Source organism: Fukomys damarensis, unplaced genomic scaffold (genome assembly GCF_012274545.1).
Source record: "Fukomys damarensis isolate Sample0158 unplaced genomic scaffold, DMR_v1.0_HiC HiC_scaffold_21, whole genome shotgun sequence".
Classification (NCBI taxonomy): domain Eukaryota; kingdom Metazoa; phylum Chordata; class Mammalia; order Rodentia; family Bathyergidae; genus Fukomys; species Fukomys damarensis.
Window position 1 is genome coordinate 14,295,468 of NW_022900933.1, and position 26,934 is coordinate 14,322,401.

The following is a 26,934-nucleotide window of genomic DNA, read 5'->3' on the forward strand; positions in this document are numbered from 1 at the left end:
TGGTACCGGGGATCGAACTCAGGTCCTTTTGCTTGCGAGGCAGGCCACCGAACCGCTGAGCTAAATCCCCGGCCCAGAACAATTGTCATTTATAGAATTTAATTTTCTCTTAGATTATGATAGTGGTGATGTATGTTTAAAGTTCAAATGGCTACCAAACTGGTTCTGGGCAACTCATGGACCTGGATGTGCATTTGCAGGAAGGAAATACACCTGTCAGCCATCAGTTACGCAAGGAAGGAAGTGGGGCAGCAGTTCTGTCTCATCTGCTTACAAGTAGTTATTCTCTTCTGGGTTCTCTATGTTCTTTTGCCTGACTGAGGCTGGATTGGAAGACAGGATGGAGGCCTCTCCAGTGAGAAAACCTTGTGATAAGCTGACTGTGAGCATTAGCACTGGGAGGTGTGTAGCTATGGAAGACTGTTTGCAGGGATGGAGTGTGGTGGCAAGTGTAAGGTGTACATGCACTAAAGATTCTTTGGTTTACAATCTAAAAAGACAAAATAACTGATGGCAGAGCTTTTAGTTTTCTCTCTGTCTCTCTCTACTGAGAATACTGGGAATTGAACCCATCCCTCCCCACCCCCCACACTTTTTGACAAGGGACTGGCCTTGAACTTGCAATCCTCCTGCCTTCCAAGTAGCTAGGATTACAGTTGTGTGCCACCATGCCCAGTTGACCCTTCAATCTCTTTGATTTTAAATTATGAATTGTGCCTTACATTTGGTTTTAAAAAGTAAAACTAGTTTCTTTACTACAGGGATATAAGTAATACCTTTAAATGGTCAAAAAATCACATAACTGTTTACATTGACAAGTCTCATTTCTACCCTCCATTATCTTCCTCTACTGTCCCATAGTTATAACTTTTATGGTTTCTTGGATTCAATATTTTTCATGTGTCTTTATCCAGATAATACTAAGTATGTATGTGCAAATTTATTTCTCCACTTATGTAAAATAAAGCTAATATAGACATGTCTCTTTTTTACACAATAATATATTTTGGAGCTCTATGTCTGTACATAGAAAGGTTTACTGTTATTTTTTACTGCCCCTTAGTATTCCATTGTATTTTTATACTATACTTGATTCCATCAGTTTCTCTGTTGATGGGCATTTGAGATGATTGCAGTCTATTATAAACAGTGGTACAATTGGACCTTTTCCTTTGAAATTCATCTTCATGACCAAACAAATCAGATATGTTATCAATTGAATACCTCATAGGAAGCTTTTTTGTTAGAAGTTTTGCACAACCCATTATTAGATAAAATGTGTGTAGAATATTTCCTCTACATTATGCCAAAGATAAAAATAAACTAGAATATGCCTGCATGTACATATAGTGTGAAGATATCTGTCAAATTTTTTTTAAACTTCCTTCCCAGAATCCATATGTCATTTTCTAAAGCAGTTGGATATTTGTTAGTAATTTCCAATGTGGATAAAATTTCAAATTAGCATTTTAGTCTTGCAAAAAAGCTTGTCATTTTTTTTGGAGGATGTGTATGTTGCTGAAACAAAATACCCAGCAACCCAAGTTAAAGAAGGAAAAAGCTTATGTAGCATTTAGCTCACAGTTTGTAGAGGTTTCAGTCCATAATTGACTGGGCTCCAGGCAGAGTGGCACATGGAAGAGAGGTGTCATAGAGAAGAAACAGTTCATGGTGCCCATGGTTAGGTAGCAAAAGCAACAAAGGAACCTTAATAGTGTCTTTCTGCCCCTTTTATCCAGATATTTGGGACTAGGGCAGTGCCAAACCAATCAGTATACTAGTTTAGCAGTCACATGCCATCAATCCCAGCATCACACACTCTAGACTCAGCCAACTCTGAAAAAGCCACCTATGACCAACTACGTCTTTAGGGGAACATCTAGACCCAAACCATAACATAGGAAAATACAGAGACTTATCTTTAGGAAATAGAAGTTATGCTTATGAAGAGCAAAGTAAATGCTATCAGTATGAATCATGAAGGTACAAAAACAAAAGACCAAAGTCTTCTAGTAAGAGCAGAGGAGCTCTTTACAGACCAGGTGCCCACTGAGAATAACCAAAACATTGGACAAAGTATTAAAATTGAGTTGGGACTTCGGCTTCTGGAAAAGTAGGATCAGTGAAGTTAACCAGCAACTTTCTTTTTTTGTTTTGGGCAACTAATTTTGAAAAATGACTTCTAAGGGAAACACTCCTTCCAAAACCTGTGCATCTATACCTGGCCAGCAGGGGCTGTCAACAGAGGCCTCGTAGAGAGTAGAACTTTCACTCTTGTCTTTCCCCTATTCTTCCTGCTGAGTGCAGCCATCAATCCTGGACAGTAAATAGAAAACAAAGAATCTGAAAGGTGACATAAGACAGCAGACTGGCCAGGGACTTGGCTTCTGAGCAGTAGCACAGTGGTAAGGTACCCAGATTTTTGTGTGTGTGCTTTTATCCTAGTTTTAGAGTGAAGTGAGCATGCTGGAAACCCCAAAAAGCACAGACAGAAAAAGCTCCCTAAAAGCCTATTTCCTTTAGCCAAAAAACCAAAAATTGGTGCAGAAAACTTTTAAATAAGTCTCTCTACTCCATCTGAATACTATAAGAACAGTTAATGAAGGTCTGCAACCCTCATCCCCACCACACCAAGGCACTGCTAAAGAAGGCTAAGTAGGGAGCAGAAACTTTCATCCCTGTGGAGTGGTACTGAAGACCCCTGCCCCAACTCCCATCTAGGATGGTTCACAGTAGGCCTAGAGGAGAGTTAGGACTTGCAGTGTACCCAGCAATCATGGGGTCTCTGAGACTTCACTACAGTGTTAGTGAAAAGCAAATGGAGTACAGTAACAATGAAGCTCTGCCCTGTTAGTACGGGATATCAGCAGAGGTCTCACAGGAAATTGGAACTTCCATTCCTACCTTGCAAAAAAATAGGGGAACCTGGCTTTCAGTCCCACCCCTCTCCCTTACCTGAGTAATCATAAAGGAGAACTACTGAAACAGAAGATTCAAATAATGCCTGAGCTGTGTGACTTAGTATACAAAATATCCAGATTTGAATTGAAAATCAGTAATGATACCAACATGAGCAAAATAGCATTTGAAAATAGAAAAGACAATACATACCAACATAAATATAAGAATTATTTTAAGCAGCCATCATTGAAACACTTCAATGAGCCTTTAAAGAAAGGTTTTTTAAAAGGAAAAAAAATCAGTACATCTTAGCAAAGAAATAGAATATATCAATAAAAAACAAATGAAAAAAATGTAAATCAATAAACAAATACCAAATGGAAGAACTGGCAAATACAGTAATAAAAAAAGCAGCTCAATAGATAAGCTCAACCACAAAATGGAAAGGCCAGAGAAAAGAATCAGTGAATTTGGAGATGGAATAATAGAAATCACCAAATTTGAACTGGGAGTAGCCTGAAAACAAAAACAGAGCCTCATGATCTGTTGAACAATAACAAAATATGTAACAGATTTACTGTTGGAGTCTTGGAAGGAGAGAAATAAGGCCATCTTTGAGAGAGTATTCATAGGAGTAGCTAAAATTTTTCCAACTTCGGTGGTGAGGCATAAATCTGCAGATTCAAGAACCAAGCTAAGCAAATGCCTAACAGACTAAATCTAAAGAGGTCCACAGCAAGATATCATAATCAAATTTTTGACCACTAAAGACAAAAAGTTTTGAAAGAAGCAAATGAGTAATGACACCTTACCTGTAAGGGGAAAATAAAGGAGAGAGACTTCTCATCAGTAACAGTGGAAAAAGGAAATAAATGGCTTTTTTTTTTTTTGGTACCGGGGATTGAACTCGGGTCCTTGCGCTTGCAAGGCAGGCCACCGAACTGCTGAGCTAAATCCCCAGCCCATAAATGGCATTTTTTAAAAGCTGGAAGTAAAGAACTTTCAACCCAGAATTCTATAATCAAGGAAAATGAATGGCAAGTCAAGACATTGTCTGTGAAGGAAATCTAAGAAAGTTGCCTACCAGCACACCTACCCTAAAAAATGTGGCTAAAGAAAGTTGTCTTAAATGGAAAGGAAAAAGTTAAAGAAGGGATCTTGGAACTTCCAGAAGGGATCTTTGAATTCTTTCTTCCTTCTGGAAGTTCCGAGAGTAAAAACATCAGTGTTTTTGCTTTTGAATATGTATATTATTTTTGAAGTTTAAACAAAAGTTATAACACTGCCTAAGGTGTTCATCATGCTTACACATACAGTTATTTTATTAATGGGCAAATGTAAAGAGACTAAAGGGAAATGAAGTTTCTAACACTGTAGTTGGTAAAATGTTGACATCGAGGGCCGGGGATTTAGCTCCGTGGTGCCGCCACCTGCCTCGCAAGCACAAGGTCCCAAGTTTAATCCCTAATACCAAAAAAAAAAATGTTGACATCGATATTGGTCAGATACATAGATATAAAAACATGTGATGCCTAGAGCAGCGTGAAAAGATAAATTCAGAAACACTTGAGTTTTGACAAGGTATCATAGAACTTTAAAAATTGTTCAGTGTTCAGACAGGATAAAGAAAGTAAGTGAAAAACAAGTAAAATAGAAAATTTAAGCCCTAATAAATGAATTATTTATCTGTAAATATCTAAATATAATAAAGGACACATTGGCCGAGTGAGTTTAAAAAATTATTCAATTATAACTTATTTGACATAAGACAGTGAAGGACACGAAAAGTACACCATTCAAACACAAATGGCTGTAATACTATACTGGCTATAATATCAGATAAATTAGAATTCAGAGCAAAGCAACTTATCAGGGACAGAGAGAAATGACATAATAGTAAAAGGGTCATTCCACCAAAAAGATATAGCAATCGTAAGTGTTTATGAGCCAATCAGAGCTGTAAAATATATAAAGTTAAAACTAAAAGGATAATAGACAGGAAACATTTTAACAAATCCCTTTAATGTCTGGCATACTAGGAGGCAGTTGGACCCACACTATCTGCTTCTGCTGTCATTCTGTGGCAGTCTGTTATTTTGATTGGAGTGGTTGAAGAAAATCTGGCCTCACAGTGTATATACTTGGAAAAGAAAGTATTTTAAGGCCTTTTTGGATAATTGTGGCTATTTTTCTTTCGTATAACACCAAAACTCAGTGAATCTTTAAGTTGAATAGCAATGTGAAATTTGAAACCACAATAAATGAAAAATTCATTAGCTTTTGTGCACTCTGAATGAACCTTTTACCCATGCATGATCTTATAACTATGAATTGGTCATTTGGAAAATTTTGGTTCTCATGCAGATGCAGATTTTGTGAGTATTGACTCAACTTACAATAATGAAAATACCCCATTGTGTGTGTGTGTGTGTGTGTGTGTGTGTGTGTGTGTGTGTATCTCTTTTTATGTCGGGAAGCTCTTTGGCTCATGATAGGTACAAGTTTTCCAAAATTCAATTTTTACTTTGAAGCTTAAATTTTATAATTGGCAAGAAATAGTGTCACTTGTTTCCCCTCTGAAGTAAACAAGCTCCCTTTTTTATTTTCAAGAAAGTGTCTGCCAAATAGGCAAGTCTAAATAACCATAGTCTGTTAGCAGTTCTTTCAAATATAAGTAGTGTCTTAGGTTTTGGGGGGGATATGTTTGTTTTGTTGCCTTTACAAATAACCCCAGCTCAGTGCTCTGTATCCTTGCCTTTTCCAACATCTAGATGCTGCCCACAGTTCTCCGCCCTTGGCCTTCAGAGCAGGCAGTGCTGCACCCCTCTTACCCTGCCTCCCTTGTCAGTCTCTGCAGGCAGTCATCCATCCTCTTTTGAGGACCTTTTTGTTGTTGATCCCTTCTGAAATACTCCCTATCTGTTGATAGGTAATCTCATTTGCCTCAAGAACTTTAGTTCTGCTTTGCCACATGATACTACATATACACAGGATGCAGGGATTAGAGTGTGGATATCTTTGGGAGAGGAAATCATTCTGCCTACAACATAAGTCTTCTATGAATAAAGCAACTAGTTCAGCTTGTACTCTGATCAAGTCCATCTTCTTTAGGTATTAAGTGTAGTTCCTACTTCCTTAAACAATCAAATGGATAGTATGCACAAAGCATTTATCACAAAGAATACTAAAAAGTATGTACTTGTGTATGGATTTGATAAAAAAGTATTTTATTGTTTCATTAAACATTCTTAACTGCAGTTGAGGGGATGAGTGCACAGCAGTAAAAAAGAGTACTGGAAATGAGTGCTTGTAGGGTTTGTTGCTACTGGCTTGAATCCTTCTTGAGGTGCTGGCAGTTTGGCTCAGTGTCTGTGCAAATATCAGAAAAACGGGGACTACCTTCTTGATATTACCATGAAGATAGTTTTGACTGCATCACAGTCTCCCCTAAAAAGTCTCAGACTCTCAGGAGTTACAAATCACTTTTAAAACTATTAAACAGCAAAAGGCCTCTCAAATATCAAACTTCAAAATGTATAGTTTAAATATTAAATACTAAAAGCTTTGTAACAATTGTATTGTCCCTATAGTCTGTTAGCCCAGTGCCTTCCTTGTGGCTATGATGCCAGGCAAGCTGGGATAAAAAGGGAAGACTTCTTGAGAAGTCTCTGAGAACTTGGTTATTCAAATCTGTTTCTACTGGTAAAGGACTCTAACCTGATTAGCAATCTTTCCAGGAGCTTAGGTGGTGTAATTCATGTTGCATTAATAGTTGAACACCCCTTAACCAGAATGTTTGGGACAAAAAGTATAAGATTTCAGAGTTTTTTGTATTCTGGAATATTTGCATAGACTTTAGTGGTTGAGCATCCCTAAACCAAAAGTTCAGAATGCTCCAAAACATGAAACTTTTAGTGTTACCTCTCATTGAAAAAGTTCCAAACTTTAGAACAGTTCATAGTTTGAATTTTTGGATTTGAAATGTACCATCTGTACATGGTGTGATTAAAAAATATGGTGAATGCCCTCCAGCACCATGCCTGCCACTGTCCAGTGGTCACTGGCAGCCGCTATACCTGGATATTCAGAAGGAGTCTCATGACTAATCCTCAGAGTGACCAAGTTTCCGGAAAACAGAAATCGAAGCAGATACAGAAATGTGTGCCCATATGACCACAGTTAAACTGCAGAATACTGAAAATGATTACATTAATGCCAGATTAGTTCACATGGAAGAGGCACAAAGGAGTTGTGTCCTAACACAGGGTCTTCCTAATACCTGGTGCCATTTCTGGTTCATGGTCTGGCCGCAGAAGTCCAGAGCAGTTGTCATGCTAAACCGAGTTAGGGAGAAAGAATCGGTTAATTATGCACAACACTGGCCAACAGATGACCAGGAGATGGTGTTTAAAGAAACGGGATTCAGAGTGAAGCTCTTATCCAAAGACTTAGTGAAGTCATATTATACAGTACACCAACTACAGTTAGAAACTATCAGTAGTGGTGAAACCAGGACAATATCTCACTTTCATTATACTACCTGGCCAGATTTTGGAGCCCCTGAATCACCAGCTTCATTTCTCAATTTCTTGTTTAAAGTGAGAGAGTCTGGCTCCTTGGGCCCTGACCATGGCCTGCAGTCATCCACTGCAGCACAGGCATTGGGTGCTCTGGCACCTTCTCTCTGGTGGACACCTAACTTGTCCTGATGGAAAAAAGAGATATTAACATTAAACAAGTATTACTGAATATGCAAAATATCGAATGGGACTTATTCAGACTCCAGATCAACTCAGATTCTCTTACATGGCCATACTGGAGCAAAATGTATAATGAAGATTCAAATATACAGAAATGGTGGAAAGAGCTTTCTAAGGAAGACTTATCTCCTGCTTTGGCTCATTCACTGAACAAAAGCATGACTGAGAAGTACAGTGGGAACAGAATAGGTCCTGAGGAAGAGAAGCTGCTCGCTGAGCGGTGTACAGGACTGTCCTCCAGGACACAGGACACCGTGGAGGAGAACAGCGAGAGTGTTGTACAGAAACTCATTCGAGAGGACAGAAAGGCCTCCATGGCGCAAAAGATGCAGCAGAACAGGACACCGTGGAGGAGAACAGCGAGTGTTGTACAGAAACTCATTCGAGAGGACAGAAAGGCCTCCATGGCGCAAAAGATGCAGCAGAAGAAACAAAGGCTAAATGAGACTGAACAAAAAAGAAAAAGGTGGTTACATTGGCAACCTCTTCTCCCTAAGATCAGGGTTATGTCAGTCATTTTGGTTGGCGCTTTGGTTTGCTGAACACTGTTCTTTCAGCGGTATGCCCTGTAGGTAAGCCATGCAGCCTGCACACTCCCGCACTAGCAGCTGGCCACACTGCTAATCACAGGGGTTCCATTAGCAGCAGATGCTGACCCCCCAGGCCCAAGTGGTGCAGTCTCGCGACCTCACCAAACAGCCCAACATCTCAGGACTCGCCACCACAGGTTCCTCTGAAAGCTAAACTGTAAATTGCTGTGTCAAAGACATTGGCATTTGTTAAAAACCGGTACACCTCACAGCTGTGTTCACACATGTCCAGCGTGATATTTCACCTGACTGACACTGAAAAATCCTTTATCGCAAGGGCTTGTTTTTGAAGGCTGTCTGGATCTTAACCTGCTTTTGATATAAGCAATAAGTATTGTGCTTTTATCTATTATTAATGGAAAGAAAATGACCTTTAAATAATGTGTGTAATGTATAATATACTGTTGGCCTGGGCATCAACACTTTATGCAACCATTTCAGGGAGTACCTATTAATCGTACTTTTGTAGTTAAATGTACTTTTTGAAAGCTCAATTTGAAAATCTATTACTGTAAGAAAATAAATTGTTTGTTGACTCCTTTGTAATGGATACATTTTTCCTTTTCCTAGAGAAGTTATGAGCAGTTTCTACTACATATTTGGCTTTCCTGTATGTTGTCTTATAGTTTTCCCTATTTTTAAAAGAAACAAACAGTTTTCCTAAAAATATCTTCAAAGGGAAATTGTCTTTGCTGGGCTAGTCAGATAATAGTCTGTGAAGACTTTGTAAAGAAATTGGTTTCTGTAAAGCATGTGACTAATATTGTTCGCTTTTGGAGAGTTTTAATGTAATTACCCTAATTTATAACTGGGGTAAATCATGATTTAGGGGGGAAAAAAGCTGCATTTTACGATCTATGATTTCAGTTCACCAGACTGAAGCTTTGAAGTGAAAAATTTCAAGTTTTTTCTACTTCAGTAAATAGTATGATGTACAAACTTAAAAAAAAAAACATAAATGTTTAAAATATTTTTCAAAAATTACAGTAAAAGACATATTGCCATTAATACCCTTTGAATCATAACCCCCTTACTTCATACACATGTATCCCATAATTCTTAACACTTTGTGAAAGTGAGTGTCTTTAGTTACACTGCTGTGACTACCGCAATGTCTTAAATCTCTTCAAAACGTTTACCTTTCATGGTCATTTTAACTTTAGGGAAGAGCTAGAAGTTGCAGGGTTCCAGATCTGGTGAATAGGGACACCCCGTGATGTTCTTATGAGTGTGCTTTTCCATCAGAGAGCCCTCAGCCCCAGCATTCATCCTTTTTTTTTTAATTACTCCTAATAACATTCAGGAAAGAAGAAAACTGTTTCAGAAAAGGGCAAGAATGATGGGATAAGTGTGTTTGAAAGGAAGGAGAAGTGTTTTCAGTAGCATTAATGATAATGCGTCCTTTATTGTAATGATTTTTAAATTTTTTAAATATTATACTGAATATTTTGATCATCCCTTGTATCTGTGTTCAAGTGCCTGTTTTCTGAGAAAAAAAGCCAATTTAGGTATTGTTAGCTGTTTGTTGTAGGGAACCCACATTCTTGTCGTAGGTGTTGAAAGATACTTTATTTTGCTGATATTGAAGACCTTTATCTTGAATAGAGCCTTTGTCCTGTTGGACTGACCATAGTCATGTTTTAAAAACAGAAACATGTGTCTTGTCCCCAAACACGTCCATCAGTGCTCCATATAAACAGCTTTTTTTTCCTGCAAGCATGTAATCACAGTCACATTATGAAATGAGCTAGAGATTATCCAAAGCAAAATCCTCAACTGTGGATTAACTCAAAACCTATTCCAAAGATGATTCTGGTGTCATCATTGCTCTATATTGAACATTACATTTAAGTGTTGTGCATTTCTATATATTAACACAGGGATATGTTTGTATGTGTTCATCAAAGAAAGTAAGTAATGCCTTAGATAACCTCTTAACAACCCAAATTCTGTAAGCCATAACTTTCACTCATTGGTATTTGCCCCTTCTCTTAAAATGTTATTACATTTACATACCTTCTTCACCAACTTCTCATGTTCTGGCAGGGAACATGGTTACTACCCGAGGATTCAAGGAGCCTAAGTGTAGAGAATGTTACCTGCGTTTGATCTAATTCGAGTAAAAACCAAGGATACAGTTGTATTGTTACCTTTGGAAAGTGATGGTGGATGTTTTAGAGCCTCCAATGATAAACAGCCTGCTGCGGTACATGGGCCATGGATTCACCACCATGGCACGAGGAGGGTACAGTAGGCAACGTTTGGCAAAGTTTCAGCCTGAGGAAATGCAACATTCTAAGAAGTGTCTTAATCCCTTTAAAAGAGCCTTCCTTTCAAACTAGCAAAACCAGCCTGTTGTCCTATCTGTAGATGGAGCTCTCCGGAGAATGAGAAATCAGCGAAAAGAAGGGGTACATTGTCTCATTGTCCTTGGAGTCCGCTTGTCCAGTGCTTGGGGAGATTTCCTTACTTATCTTTCCACAGTGAACTCTTTTTTAAATTGTGTGTGTGAGTGTGTGTGTGTGTTTTTAGATAAATGAATCCTTTTTTTTATGTTGCATGGTGAAATCTGAGACCTTTATCTAAGAGGTTTTAAAAAAGCCCACACAAATCCAATGTCACTGTAATGCTTTCCATTGAGCAGGATGACTTTTATTTTGCATTCTTCTTCCCTGTGGAGGCTGTTTTGGGAGGCACCGCCATGCAATTTAGAATTAAAAGCCTCCTCCTCCTCCAGATGGCTTTATCTCTGATAGTTCTTCCTGCAGGGAGAGTCAGATGATAGCTGGTCTTGGGATCCAGCTGTATTTAGGACTTCCTTTGTAATAGACATAGTGCCTAACACTACCACTTTGTTAGATCCTAATAGGTTACTAAGCTCCATTCTAAAGCCAATATGTGCCCTTACTTATGGGAGTTCCTCTCCTCGCATTAGCCACATTCAGGCATTAGAAACAGACCTGCCTAGATAGGGGCTGCTAAATGTCAGGTTTTACCCTTGGGCTTTTGGTTTTGTTTTTTTCTGTGTATGGTACACAAAGAATTTCCAAGTGTATTCCTGTGAATAAAATGAAACAGCAATGGTGTCAACTCTTATGTTCATTTAAAAATGTTCCCATATCAGTTCTGTGTATGTAGCTGTTTGCAAGTTTCAGACTTGGAACTTACCTTCCTCTCACAGGAGCAAAGCAAAGTCAATTCTGGGCCATTATGGAATCCAGAGAACACTCCTGTGGGTCACATGAAGGCTATTGAGCTTCCTTGTTAGGTAGGCAGGGTGCGGAAGAATAGGAAAAAAAACAACCAAAGGGGTTCCCCCCTCCCCCGTTGACATTTTTCCATAATAGGACTATTTTGAACCATTTGATTTAAAAACTTGAAAAAGGGAGTTCAGGTCTGTAGTCCACTAAAACATTGGGGGCTGAGTGCATTTTGGAACTTTAGAACTTTCAAGTTTTAGAAGGGAAATAAAATACATGCACCATATATTAATGTTCCCAGTGGGATCTGAGACAGCTCTCCACAATCAGACACATTAATATGCAAGGAAAATGTGAATATTCACACAAGAATAAGTTAAAATACTAATGTCAGCCCCGTATCAAATATTGCTGCCAAGTGTGTTTGCTTAAATTTGGTTTTTAGTTTCAACTTGAGAGTTTTAAATAGTCTGTGGACCTATCTGTGTGGTGATAGAAATGGAGCAGGACAAGTCAGCCTGTGTCCCGGGGATACATGCTGGAGTCGTATCACAGGACTGCAGTCCAGGCTACGTTCTCTCCTGCTCTCTAATTTTCCTTTTGCTTACCTGTCAGAAGGTAAGATCTGCCTTGGGGGCTGTTGTGAGATTCGAAGGTGATGTTAGACACTGCACTTAGTGTTTGGTATATAATAGATATTCGGTAAATGTTAGTTACTGAAATTGTACCTCGCCAGGAGCAGTGGTGCATGTCCATAGTCCCAGCATCCAGGAGGCTAAGACAGGAGGATCACTTGAGCCAGGAGTTCAGAGCCAGCTGGACAACCTAGTGCAACCTTATTTTAAAGATTTTTTTTTTTAAACTTTCACCTCTTCCTTTCCCCTTTCTTTATATTGGATGAAAATTTAGAATGTAATGGTAGCAGTACCACTCTGCAAACAGGACTGAGTGCTAAGAATTGTCCTGAGAAGAATTAATCTAAATTTTTTATATTACAAACTCATTACTTGTTAAATGACCAGTGTGTCAAAATTAGTTTGCAGAATGACTAGATTTTTCAGTGGTGATTGTTTTGATTAATGTTGTAGCACATTTGAATCTTGAGGACTTCATTGTAGCTGTACTTGAGTAAGAAATACATGCCACTTGTTGATTTGTTGATTTGAAGATGTCTTTTTAAAGAGTTAACACCAAACACTTGACCTTTAGAAAAACATTTGGAGAAGAAGTTTCTCTAAGTATATTGGGTTTTTTTTTGGCTGGGGAGTGGGTCTTGTTTTTGAGACAGGGTCTCACTGTGTAGTTCAGGTTGTCTTTGACCTCACTATGTAGCCGAGGTGGCCTTCAACCCAGAGAAGATCCTGCTGCCTCAGCCTCCCCTGTGCTGGGATTATAGGTGTGTGCCATGGTGGCCAGCTTCTAAGTACATTGTTGATAATGCTAGTGCTATAACAGATAACTAAGGTTTGTAATTTAATATGTTCAAAAAATGGTGGATGACAAGTCTTTATCTAATTTTACCCCTCCCCAAAAGCAAGAATATTAATGGACATTTTGGTACAAAATATTATTTTCAAGTAGGTTTTATAAATAAGACCTTTGCTTTTAAATTTTTATAAAGCCTTCACTTTTTAAAAGGGGCAGAACATTGAAAAAGAACTGCCTTTTGTTGTCAGACCATTCTTTAAAGCCTCATTCTGTACTTTTTAATCTATTAAATTTCCTAAAATATCCATATCTATTCTAATAATTTATGATATTGAAATATAGGAAATTTGTATTTACTTTTCTGTCCTTTCCTCTTATTTCATGAGGATTGTAAATGCTACTCCACTATAGTTTTTAGATCAGAGACAGAATTAAAACAGAAGGGTTTTAAGAGAAGAGAAATGTTAGCTGTTTGCTAGTTATGTGCTCTACAAGGCTTATTAGCATTTCAGTAGGACAGAGTGTATCTGCCTAAATTTATATGCATTGTGTTGCCTGCCTCCGCAGCTGAACTATCAGCAGAAAGTTGGCATCATGTACTGCAAAGCTGGACAGAGCACTGAAGAAGAGATGTACAACAATGAATCAGCGGGCCCAGCCTTTGAGGAATTCCTCCAGCTATTGGGAGAACGAGTTCGGCTAAAAGGATTTGAGAAATATCGTGCACAGCTTGATACCAAAAGTAAGATGTACTGATATTCTCCTACCATGCTTGTTTTCTTCCTGCTGTGCTGATGTGCATCTGCTAAATCTTCCATAAAACAGTATTACCATTTATTACAAAAAGAATCTGGAAAAAAATTCTGGCAAGGGAGGAGAGAAAGCCAGAGGAGGAGGATGTAGCTCCAGCACAGTTGAACATGATCCAAGTAACTAGTATTGGGACTATAAGAAAATAACATAAGCGATATGGACCAAACAGGACAGTGGACACAGATTGTGCAGATTTTCTCCTGGATAGTATGCTTCATTGCACTTTGGTGAATGGTGGGGGATTAAAACTACAGAAACTTACAGCTGTCTGATTATAAGCCCCAGCATTTTTTGCTTTCATTAACTTATTTTAGAATCTGCATGTTTCTGTGTATATAATCAGCCTTTGTGTAGTTTTATTTTCATATTCTTTTAATACCTAGGAGGTTTTTGTAGTTTGTTGCTATTACTAATGTCCAAACTCTGTCTTAATCTCTAAGAAAGGAGGCTTTTTAGCTTTGGTTTTTGTTGATTAAAGGCAAAATAATGAAGTAGTCCATTTAATTAGGACACATGAACTTACAAGATTCTTCACTCTCATACTTCAACTCATCAATGGTTAAGTTCTCAAATATCGATTTTAATAGAATATGTTGACTTCTGCATGTCTACATGGAGGCAGTTTTAAATTTTATCTCAAAATTTGTTCATAGACACCTGTGATCTGTTTTCCCTTGATGATCTCTGGAGTGGCACATCTGTATTGCAGTCTATAGTAATCTCTGATTTTTCTGTACAGGAAATTAAATAAGGAGTTGAGTCATGAAAACAGAAAAGCATTCATAAACTCTGCTGCAGGGAAGAATTTCCTGTTGCCATGGTTTTGCTCTTGGCAACTTGGAAACGACATGCAGGAGAGAGTATTAAAAGCCATAAATAGCCCAGCCTCTTATATATTATTTTAACATTCTATACTCAGCTTGCAACTGCATAAAATGTTAAATCTCTATATGCCCTTAGACTCTATTCATCCATATATCCTGATATTCATCCTGTATGATTCATGTCGTCCTAATTTGTTGTATTGTGCAAATTATCACCACAAAGAACTGTTGAAAGGACCTGACAAGAGAGCCAGGCATGGTGGTGCATGCCTGTAATCCTAGTCCTTGGGAGGCTGAGGTAGGAGGATCGCTGTGAGTTCGAGACCAGCCTGGGCTACATAGGGGAGTTCCAGGTCAGTTTCAACTACATAGTGAGACCCTGTCTCAAAAAACAAAAACACAACAACAACCAAAAAAGGACCTGACAAGAAAATCTCCAAGTTCCCTGGTTGTATAAATGAATAATCAGTTTGGAAGCTGGTAAGTGTGCATTTTTTAAACACATTCTTAGCCACCTCTTCAGGATGAAGGCTAATATGAGAAATATATAGCTGGGTTATAATTAAGTAATGTGTCATGTAGTAAGACAGTGGCATAAACAATTTATTCACTTTTTGCCCCAATATACCAACAACTTTGAAGGCCAGAGGGAGATGAGTCTGTATTGACAACCTGCTTCTTACTGCAATTTGAGAATTATATAATACACTCAGTGAAAATGCATCATTTTTCACTGAACTCTTCTTTCTGAAAAGAACTTTAAGCTTTTTAGGAAAACCTCCTGAGAAGTCTTCACTTTCCTTCCTGTCCTTTCAGAGTGTACATATTAGTTCATTTTACTTTGGTATAACAAAATACTGGGGCTGGATCACTAATAAAGAAAAGAAGTTTATTTAGCTCATTGTTCAAAAGGCCCAAGAGCATGATGCCAGCTTTTGCTCAGTTCCAGGCTTCATGGTAGACAGCAACACAGTTTGTGCATGTGGGAAAGGTCATATGATTGCACAGGAAGCCAGAGAGATGGGAGGTCTTCCTCTTTTAAAAACAACTCTTTCTCAGGAAACTCACCAACTCTGTGAGACCAGTAGTTATCCCTTCCAAGGACCGTGCCCCCATGACCTAATCACCTTCTAGTAGGTCCCACCTTCCAAAGGTCCCACCACCTCTTAATACACTCACTACCTGTGCAACAAGCCTCTAGCACCTTATCCCTTCAGGACACACTTACACTGTGCCCAAACCAAAGTAGGGTATCAGCTTTCTTAAAGTGAACAAGAAGCAGGGAAGTATTTTCACTGAAAATCCCGATAAGGCATTATACAAAATTATCTTTTACCGTAAGCTAATATGGACAGCTGGGAAGAGTCCGTTAGCCTCATCATTTAAAACCATATTAAATAATAATAAACCACAAAAATAGACAACAAGAAGCCCCTAACACCTCTGCAGGCTAGTAATGGCCGTGATACACTCACAAGATTCTACTCTGTGGAGTTACTCTAAATCTCAACACACTTCATCTAATTTTGTGTCCAGAAACTTCTTTCAGTATAATCCTACAAAAGAAATGCATTCCAGAACAAATGCTCTTAAAGAATCATTCCCATGTATATCTTACTTGAATCTATGACTTACAGTCATCAAAATAGTTGTCCTTTTCTTTCCTTTTTCCTTTTCCTGTTCTACTTCCAGGTCTCCAGTTACACTTAAGTTTTATTACTACTGTATTATAGGTTAATGAGGCTCTGTTTTTTAAAACTTTAAAAAAAAAATCTTTGCTTCCTATTAACCTCTTACCAATCCAATTATTTAAATACAGGATGACCAAAACTTTTTCATTAATTTTTATAAGTTAACAAGAAATGTAAAAGGGACAATTTTATCACATTTATTCAATACAAGAATTGACAGGTTGAAATGACACCTGCCTGAGTAACACTCCAGATAGTACGTAAACAAACATGCTGCCTATGTGACACTCAAGGTAAATTTTTAAGTGGTTGATGTGTTATATTGCTCAGCTTTGTGTCACTGGGACAAAATACCTAACATCTACCACTTAAAGGTTAAGTTTACTTTGGCTCATGGTTTTGGAGATGTCAGTCCATGATCAGGGGGCTCCAGGGAGACACGTCATGGTGGAGGGGCATGGCAGAGAAAATCTGTTTACTTCATGGTGGCCAGAAGCAGAGAGAGCAAGCAAGAGCCACACAGAGAGGGAGGGGCCGGGGCCAAACATACACCTTTTCAGGTCAAACTCCCAGGGACCCTCATCCTACAGCTAAGTTCCACCTCTAGTAGCACATTCATCTATGAGTAGGTAATGTGATAAGCATAAAGTCCATGTGATCTAGTCACTTTCTGAAATCCCTACCTCTGAACACATGAAACTTCAGAACAGTGATGGCAAACATTTTTAAAGACGAGTGCCCAAACTGCAATGCAAAACCTATCTCCTTGTCACAAAGTGCCAACAGTGCAATTGAACCTGAACACTGAGGCTTTGTTTAGAAAAAATGACTCCTTAACATCTTTTTTTCTTAAAAACAAATAATATGCATGCTATAAGTTTGCCACCACTACTTTTAGGGTAATATTTTAGACCTAAACCATAACATATGTCTTTAAGCTTTTTTCTTTCTTCCATAATGTCTTAATTCATTGTTAACCTAATTCAATGAAATGCCCATTAAGATATTACAACCATTAGAGCTAGAGCTTTTATCATTATTTTAAAGTCTTCATCTGCTAATCTTCTCATCTCTATCTCTTTGGCTTTTAATGGATTTTTTTTTTCCTACTTTGGGTTATATATATTTTTTTTCAGCTTTAATTGAGTTTATTGGTACATTTTAGGGATACAGTACAGTTACATTCATTGTTGGGATCTTGTACCTCTACATGACAAGTCTTGATTCTCATTTTTTCCCCTTACCCCTGCCCTATTATATTTTATATTATGTTCCTGATCACTTTGACCAGATACTGGATATTCTGAATGTTTCATCATTAAATGTCTGGATTTTGTTGTCATCTTTAAAGAGTGTTGAGTTTTGACTGGACAGTCAATTTCAGAATAATATGACCATCTTGAATCTTGCTTTTATTTTTATTTTATTATTATTATTTTTTTTTTTTTGGTACCGGGGATTGAACTCGGGTCTTTGCGCTTGCAAGGCAGGCCAGGCCACCAAACCACTGAGCTAAATCCCCGGCCCCGAATCTTGCTTTTAAACTATGTTAAAGCATACCTCAGCATAGCCTTATTTTTTGGCTAATTAACCCTATTCTAAGGCATGACTTTTCTTGCACCTGAGAAATATCTTTGTGAACTGTGGGAATTGTTTGGTTTACAATCATCTGGTAGTTCTTTCCCTAATAGTTTTTCTTTGCTTATCTTTTAGACTTTAACTTTGTGAAAATGCAATTTACTATTCAGCTCAAGACTTAAGGGAACCTTATTCAGATTTCTGAGTCTCTTTTGCCCTGAGGGATTCCTTCTCTGGGGTAATATGCCTAGCACTTATCAGCACCCCCAAGACATATTGAACTCTAATCTGTTGTGGTAGCTTCCTCCTTCAAAGCCCAGCGCCCTTCTCCCAAAAGTGCCTCCAGGTAGAAATCTGGAGGCTACATTGGGAGGACCACTATCTAATGCTGCCTCTTGTCCATGTTTGAAAGTTGGATCAGATATTTCATCAATTTCTATAATTATATATATTCAGAAAGTGAGTCCTTCACCAATGACCCAGACATATCTGGAAGCAGAAGTCGCAGACAGACAAACACACACACACACACACACACACACACACACACATGCACACACGCCCTCTCCTTTAATTCCCCCAACACACACGCCCTCCTTTAATTCCCCCAAAGTGCTAGATACCCATTAACCCTATTTTACAGAACTGGCTTTCGATTAACATACCAGTGGTAGGTAGCTAGTAAGGTTAGGGGAAATAGAACAGAGCCTAGTGGTAGGGTCATTAAGTGTTCAGAGAAAGCCTAACTGTGAATCCCAGGCCTGGCCTTTTGGCTGTGTCTTTTTCAAATTCTCAGGAGCTAGCCCTTTTTATCATGTGTTATGATTGTATTTGAGGATAGTACTTCTCTGATGGAGGGAGAGGCTCAGGAAGGGAAAGGTTGATGGAACTATTGAACTCTTTTCTTTTGCATAGTTATCTATACAAAGTCCAAATCCTTATCCAGAAGTAAGGACTGGTAGCAAACAAACAAATTACAAATAAATATGTCATAGGCTGGAGCACTTCTGCAATAAAGAAAATGCAGTAGTAGATCTTTTTGTTTTCTTACTTGGATGACATAACCTCTAGGTAATTGCCATTCCTTCTTGATACAAAAATACAAAAATAAGCTTCCCACCAAATAGTTTATTTGTAAGCTGGAGACCACCCTCATTTAGAACTGTGCACTTGGATTATTATTTGGGAAATTATTTCCTTCCTGAATTTTGTCTGGTCAGCACACAGGAGACTTAGAAGCCCTTTGCGAAGCATTCTTTCAAACCCAGTCCTTGTAAATTTGCTGTGCTATGAAGTGCCTGTTGCCTCTTTCATCCCTCAGCAGTATTGTAGAGATAGCTGAGATTCAAGGTCTTTGAAGAGACTTAGACTTTTCATAAAGAAAATAAATCCTTTATTGGAAATATGTAAACTTTGATAGGAAAGGGATAAAACTAAGCATTGTGTACATGGTTTGCACATATAAGGCGCTCTTTAGAGTTCTAGAAACTGATGAATGAAAATATTCTTTTTAAGGAAACTACACTTTTTACCTTAATTGAACAAAGTTTTAAATTCTAAACCAACACATTTTCCTCAGCCTCTCTTATGGGCTAGCACTTCTATATACTTTATATGATTTAATCATTATGGTGTTGAGAACATTGGTGAGTATAGAAGTGAAAAGACTTGTTTATGGTCCCTTAATAAGTGACATTTGTCGCATTCCAAATAAATCCTCTTACCGTGTAAGATTACTATGTAACTTTAGGTACAGTACAACATTAGCAGTGTGTAGAACACAGTAGAGTAGTGGCTGACTCTTAAATACTATCCCACCCTATCTCTGTATTCCTTTTAATATACAGCAAGTTTGAGAAGCCTTGAACTTCAAGAATTCCTTGAACATAGTACGAATTTACCTGTCATAGCAAAGACTACTACTACAAATGCTTCTTCAACCTGTCCTCACTAAAGTAACCATTCTTGCCCATGGCTGATGATATGTTTTTTAAAATTAGTAAATATGGACGATACCAGAACAGATGGAATATTTAGCCGCCCCAACAATTTTGTTAATGAATAAGTGAAGTGGTGTCCCAGGGTCTGAAATGTGCCTCATCTCAAATATATGCCAGTGTTTCAGAAGTGCATGCTTTGCTCTTGCTGTACTTCCTACTGTTAACTCCTGCATCCCCATCCCTGAGGCAAGAAGATATAGGTGTGGGATCTCTCTGATTTCGCTCTAAGGATTTCAGGTGAACTTTCCCCCAAAATGAGCTACTTTAATGTTTTAAACTATGAATAAGAATCAGACCCATAACCAATCTGTGATTTTGCTTTGAATTTGATGTGTTCTATAGTGGTGTGAACATTGCTTAACCAAGCTGAACCTTTCTTCTGTTGACTTTATTAGTTTGTATATATTTAGTTAGTGTATTTTCTGCTTGTGTTTATAGATATTTAAAACTAGGAACTTTTCAAATATCAAATTGCAAAGGCTTTTTTTCCTTTATCTAGTTTTTTAAAGCATATCCTTTATAATTAAGAAATAGTCATGAGAATCTAATTACTTTTTCCTGATTGAGATTCATGCATCTTTATCATTCAAGCTTTTGACTACCTGGTTTGAGTATTAGAAGTTTTACTTTGTGTGACTTAACCATAGCATACTGGCCACATCAGTAAGTATATTCCTCATACTGGTGGTGTGGGTTGAATATGGGTCACATGATTGTCAAAATGACACACACTTGAATTTACTATTTAACTAGTAAAGCTCCATGCAGATTTGAGGTAGCATTACCTTTCCAGTCCTCTACAAACATTTTCTTTTTAGAGTGTGCTCAATATATATTCTCTTCAACAAGAATAAGAACTTTTTCATTTTATTGTTATTCTATTGAAACTTTCATCATTCTCATTAAAATTATAATTAAAACATTGGATGCTTTATTTTTAGAAAACATAGCAAACGTGTTTATGCATATTTTCTGGAACATAGTAATTTCAGGAACTTGGAATTCCTAGCTTCTCAGAAAGGAAATTTTGATGTTTTTGACCCTAGTTTCAGCTAGATTCTTTAGAAACCATTTCCATACATTTGAATTAGCTGCAGGATGTTAGGATCTTCAAAGATCCCCGGAAAAGGTAGTCAAGTAGTGTGCCTTCTGTTATTTGAGGCATGCAGACACAGAGAAAGGGGTAAAAGTAGGGGGAAGCATCTTCAGGACGTTCTTCCATATTAGTTTTCTTCTCTGGCAATTTTTTTTTTAAAGAATTAGACATATAAAGCTATAATAAATCAACACCAGTGACAGTCTTCTTTCTAGTTATTTAATTTAGCTTAAAATTGACTTGAAACACGTCAGTACACATCCAAGCTGATACCCTGAAGTTTTATAGATATTTCAGTTCTATAGGTATTTATAGTAGGGTTTAACTATGGATAAATTCTTCATACTTAAGACCCATTTTAAACAGTTCAGTTGAATATTTTATTGTGCCAGTTAGGCAGTTTTTTGTGGTAGTGGTCAATATGTATAAGATATTTTTGTTGGGAAATTAATATGTTGATACATAATTTTTCAGTTTTTGAAAGGGAGACTTTATTGCATGCTAAGCTTTTTATAAGCTTTGCATTTTTACTGGCTTCACAATTAAGTTCCTCTGATAAGTTCAAGCTTGAAACTCAGGGCTCTAGAACATCTTTCTAAAGCTGTCTGCAAGCTACAGTGGCAAACAGCTTAGAGCAGTACCTAAGAGGTGCATTAGAGACCTGGAATGTTTATTAAAAATAAATTTCTCTTTTGAGGGCTCATACACAATGAGCAGTTTTCTGGGTGTGGAGGCTGCAAATCTGCCTTTGAAAGTAGTTCCCCAGGTTCCACTGTGTGTACTCAATTTTGGTATGTGCCCTTATCATACAGCATCATTCCTAAGATGTAGTAGTGTTCTGGTCCTGAAAATAGAGTTGAGGGGGGCTTAAACTTACTCAAAATGAATACACTACAGTTTATTTTTGTAACTTGTCCAGGTCTTTGAAGTTTAAACAGACACTCCCTTTTCAGCCAGTAAAAACTCGTCACTTTCCAGGTATTTGTGGGTACACTGTTTCTAAAATACTGATTTTGATTTAGGTAGTAAAGGTTTTTCCTTAAAGAAGGTGAACAATCACAGCACACATTTGTCTTTTAAAAAATCATTGGGCATTGCTAAGAGCTTTGTTCTTCATTATTACTGTCTTGTTAAATTATCATCTTTGTTTTAAGAACAAAACAGTTTCCTTGAGTAGTTGAAAATATAGTACAATTATAGTGGGAAACAAAATTGGTCACAAACTGAATCAAATTCAGTGGTTAGGTACAATGTTGACCTTATGAAGAAAAAAAAATTTTTTTGGTACTGGGGATCAAAATCAGGACTTTGTGCTTGTGAGGCATGTGCTGGAACCAAAGAGCTAAATCCCTGGCCCCTTATGGGGAAATTACATTTGGTTCACAGTTAGAATTGTGAAAAGAATTAAGTTCATGAATTGAGATATCACTGTATTAGAAAAACGTTCTTTGCTTGATGTCTGAGAACAGAATTAATGAATCAGTGAACTTGCTTGGGAGATAATTTTATCTTTATTTTCACTGATTCTAGATTGAAATTTGTAAGCTCCTTCAATTGTGAACATACCACAATAGCATGAGCTATATACCTATATTGCCGTTAGAAAGCAGACATTTTCATATATTACTTATTGAAGATGTCTCAAAATTTTGTTTGTGCCCATCACTGCTTCAGAATTATAGTACTTCTATCACTTGTTAAATCTCATAAATCTTCTGCATAGCATATTTTTAAATTATGCAATCATTGTATTTTTCACTATAATTGATTTTTTGAAATTATGTATAATTATCTTATGCACTGACAAATACTCTGAGAAGAAATCCAATCCATATGCCTCAGTAGACTGCCAGAGAGGGTCAGATATTTTTTTAAAAGGGTAGTAATCCTGTCTGCTTAGGATGTTTTCTTTCCAAATAATGTTGGGGTTTTAAGTTATTTTTCTCTTAAACAGTTTTTCCTGTTCTTACAGTTATGTCATCCTTATGTATTTGTTTTAACTGCAGCTGACTCTACTGGAACCCATTCTCTGTATACAACATACAAAGACTATGAAATTATGTTCCACGTTTCTACCATGCTGCCGTACACACCTAACAACAAGCAACAGGTAAGGGAGCCTATGTTACATGTGTCTTCTCCCCATATTTCATTTTCCATAGAAGCCTAGTGGCGAGTTTGTAAAATCTGAAACCAGAATTTAGTGTTGCACCTGTCATAGCAACAGGAAGCTTTGTGCTTTGTGGAAGTAAGGAATAGCAAATGAGCTGAAAACAAATGAAGAGACACAAATTCTAGGTTAACAGCCAGCTGGATGGCTTTGTGAATTAATCATTTGCTTTTCACCCACAGGGACTGAGGTTTCCGTGAAATCTAAAGAGAACAAGTTGAAATCATGATGATTAGATGACTCTGCAGGGTTGCAGAGAATATATAGGAGTGGGTGAAGTTTCTCCTCCAGAGGCCAGTGCACAAAGTGGGAATGTGCTGATGTTGCATTTAGATTTCAAAAGAGAGTTAGTGTACTACGCTGGAGGAAGTCACAGTACATGTCAGTGGAATCTCAGAATAATGTTCTCTCTTAACACTTTCATCAGAAGAGAACAGGGATCTTAAACAACAACCATATGTGTGTATATGTAACAGTCAGTCTTTTTGGTCACTCTTAAGCAGATGATGATATACAACATGATGACGTGTTATGAAAATTTTTTCATTAAAAATATCTAAAAGCACAGTGTCTACTGAAATAGTACTAAAATGTGAGGTAGTAAAATGTAAAAATTAAGAGCTGACATTGGACATTGGTAGTATTGTTTTAGAGGCTATATTATAGTTGTTACATTTCAAAATAAATAATACCACATTGAAATTTAGAAGCAAGAGCTAACAAACTAATTTTCTTAGGAGCCAAGTCCAGTTTTATTACTCACCTTAAAATGGATATAGATTGTTATCAGTTGTTGGACTAATAGGACATGGTCCAGTGTAAATCTCATCATCTTTCATAAAATTTAACCAAACACTAATCTTATGTAACACTTCATCATTTTAGGTTTGATTAAATTACAAATCTAGGTAACAGGATTTTGCCTTTCACGATTACTAATGTAATCAATAATAGGAAACAAAGCAGTGAGTCAGCTATAAATTCTAACTAAACCTGCTTTAACATAAACTCAGATCTCAAGTTTATTAACAGTTGGCTTTTTGCAAACCTCAAGTTTTACATTTTTCTGAGAGAAAAGAACCATGATAAGAAGGGTATATTAGACTTCCTGTTTTGGCTAATCAGTAGACAAAATAATGTAGAATATTAACAAATGATCTTTAAAGATAAAGGCTTATTTTACCTGATTACTCAGAAGAGAAAAATGAAATTTTGCAGGGAAAAATATTTAATAACAAGATTGGATTATTTGTAACTGAATTGTAGTGCTGGAGTAAATTGTCATTTAAGTGGACAGCTATTTAAATTATTTAATATAAGGCAGAAATGTATGGTCCTAAATTAAAATGACAAAATAATTGGTATTACTACACATTAAGACTTTTATTTTGTAGCTAATAAATTTATTTTCTATTAGGAGATTTATTCTTAGAAAAAATGGGAAGAACATATCTTTTAAAATCTTTTGTGCTGGCATTTTAAAAATATATACAGTTTTTCATTATATAACATAAGACATAAATGGCTTTGTTTCTGTTGGGTTCTTTGTTATGTTAATTTCAAATGTCAGGCATGTTAAAAGAATGACATTGCATGAAAAAGATTGTTATCTGTGCAATAATGATAATATAATTCATAGATTGATACTATTTTGGTTATGTTCAAGAACCTGAGTATATTAATGATTTTTAATACGGTCTCTGTAGTAGTCAGTTCAGACCAGCCTTTCTTTCTGTATATAACATCTGCTTATATATCATGTTTAGAAATAAAATCATCTGCCTCATTGGAAGATAATTTGGGATACTTCAAATTACCAAGGTTAAACGTATATTGCCAAAACATTCAAACTCCCAATTCTCAATCCTAATGTAAAAGGCTGTTGTTTCTCCCAGCCAGCTGGCAGGCAATACTAGGATCACTGATTTTACTGATGCATAATATGTCCACCTTAATGTCATTGGAAAATTTTTTTTCAAAAAGTGTTAAAATGGTTTCCATGTCACATGTAGTAGTTTTTCTTTTTAAAGAACTTCCATAAAATAAATGTGAGAAATATAAATTTTATTCAGTTTGTCTTTACATGATTAAACTGTGCTCTAAACGTCTCCTGAGAAGCTGATGACTTAGCATATTTTGGAGTGCCTTAAAAAAAAACACCATTTAATGAAACAGAAGGTATTCTTAAGCAGCTTTCACTGTAATTAAAGAAGCTGTTAAAACCTGAAATTTAGCCCGTCTTTAAATCTTTACTACATTGTGGAATATTATTAATGCCTACATTCCCAGCTTGTAACACAAAAAGTCTATCAGAAAACACCTTAGCTACATTCTCTTTAAATGAAGTCAGTTAAACCAGAACATAAATTGCATTGTAATTATTTCAGCTTGTCTCATTTCTGAAAATCTTCCCCATGGTAAATTTCTTTCTTACATGAAAATGGAATCAGACTGCTATAGAAGCTGAGGATTTGAAGATGGTGCTGGAACTTGGCATAATAAGTTAGATAGTGGTTAGATGTAGTATTTGAATGGCTGTATTTTTGTGCAAATTTCAGAATATTCATTTCCATATTCTTTGAGGGAATAAGACCTTCTAAAATATTGACAGTAATGGTGTAGAATACCTACCCTTGTTTGTAATGATTAACAAGAAATAAGTATAGTGGCACAAAGGAATTGGGAAATTCACAACCATACAATTTATGTTGGTTGTTTATTGTTTCTTGCAGCTCCTTCGGAAGCGGCACATTGGAAACGACATTGTAACAATTGTCTTCCAAGAGCCTGGAGCTCAGCCATTCAGCCCAAAAAACATCAGATCCCACTTTCAGCATGTTTTTGTCATTGTCAGGGCTCATAATCCCTGCACTGATGGTGTCTGTTACAGGTATGCCTCAATGCTGTAGGGGTGGCTGAGGGTCGTTGGCTGGCTGTTGTACAGAGGCCCCATCCAGCTCTACTTTCTGAAGTGGCAATGGGAAATCTATTACCACCTATTTCTGTCTTTAAATTGTACATTCAGTTGGTTGAATTCATACAGTGACATAACCTGATGTTATTGACATTCTCCTTGTTGGTTAAACACCTGCTGTTTCCATTTGTACCCCATCCTTAGGCAGTATCTTGCGTCCATACCATCTGGTCACTCACCAAGTAATTACTCATACTGCTAATTATATATATATTTCGGCATTGCAAGAGCAGAGAGGAATGAGCATAATAAATAGGGAAAAAAAATCATTTCTAAAGCCCATACTGTTGCTTAGTATTTTCTTGATTCGCTGTAAGACAGTTCACTGTTAGGATTTCCTTGGTCTACTTCCAAGTATACTCTTAGATGTATTTCTATACTTTACTAAGCATTTGTTAAAAATATTGCCATGTCACTTGTTAACCTAGTTTTGTGAGTGTCCACATGCAGGTAGAGATCCACAGAGGCCCCTGCTGGAGGGTTTGGTGCTGAAGGGGATAAGAACCTGTGATGCTGCCTTCATGTAGATGGGGAGTGCCGAGAAGTGTAAGGGTGCTGTAGCATTTGTAAGACTTTTCTGATACACTTCAAGCCTTTCTGCATGCGAAAGTTTAGAATATGTTTTTATTTTTAAGGTTTGGATATGTAGGCTTTATTAATTTTGGGTATTTGTTTTTTAAGTAATGTAGTGACCTGCATAGAAAGTGGCCAACCCAGATTAACAGTTGGTCTGTGAGATCCACAGCTGTCTAATTCTAGGGATGATACAAAGTTAATTCAGAATAAAGTAAACATAATTTAGGGTAGCAACCCCAACCTTTTTGGCACCAGGGACTGGCTTCATGGAAGTATTTTTTCACAGATTCGGTTGCGGTAGAGTGGTTAAAGGATTATTCAAAGGAATATGCC

General features: G+C 37.1%; 1 protein-coding gene and 1 pseudogene across 10 annotated transcripts in view; both read left to right on the forward strand.

The window, feature by feature from the left end:
* Window positions 1–26,934, forward strand: part of Sipa1l1 (signal induced proliferation associated 1 like 1) — a 333,742-nt gene that overhangs the window by 248,333 nt on the left and 58,475 nt on the right. For all 10 annotated transcript variants that reach the window (XM_010645389.1, XM_010645392.1, XM_010645396.1 and 7 more), the window contains 3 exons: window positions 13,447–13,621; window positions 22,888–22,991; window positions 25,784–25,941. In XM_010645389.1, coding sequence (XP_010643691.1) covers window positions 13,447–13,621; window positions 22,888–22,991; window positions 25,784–25,941 — 437 coding nt within the window. The remainder of the gene's footprint in view (window positions 1–13,446; window positions 13,622–22,887; window positions 22,992–25,783; window positions 25,942–26,934) is intronic.
* LOC104877088 lies at window positions 6,963–8,233 on the forward strand (annotated as a pseudogene).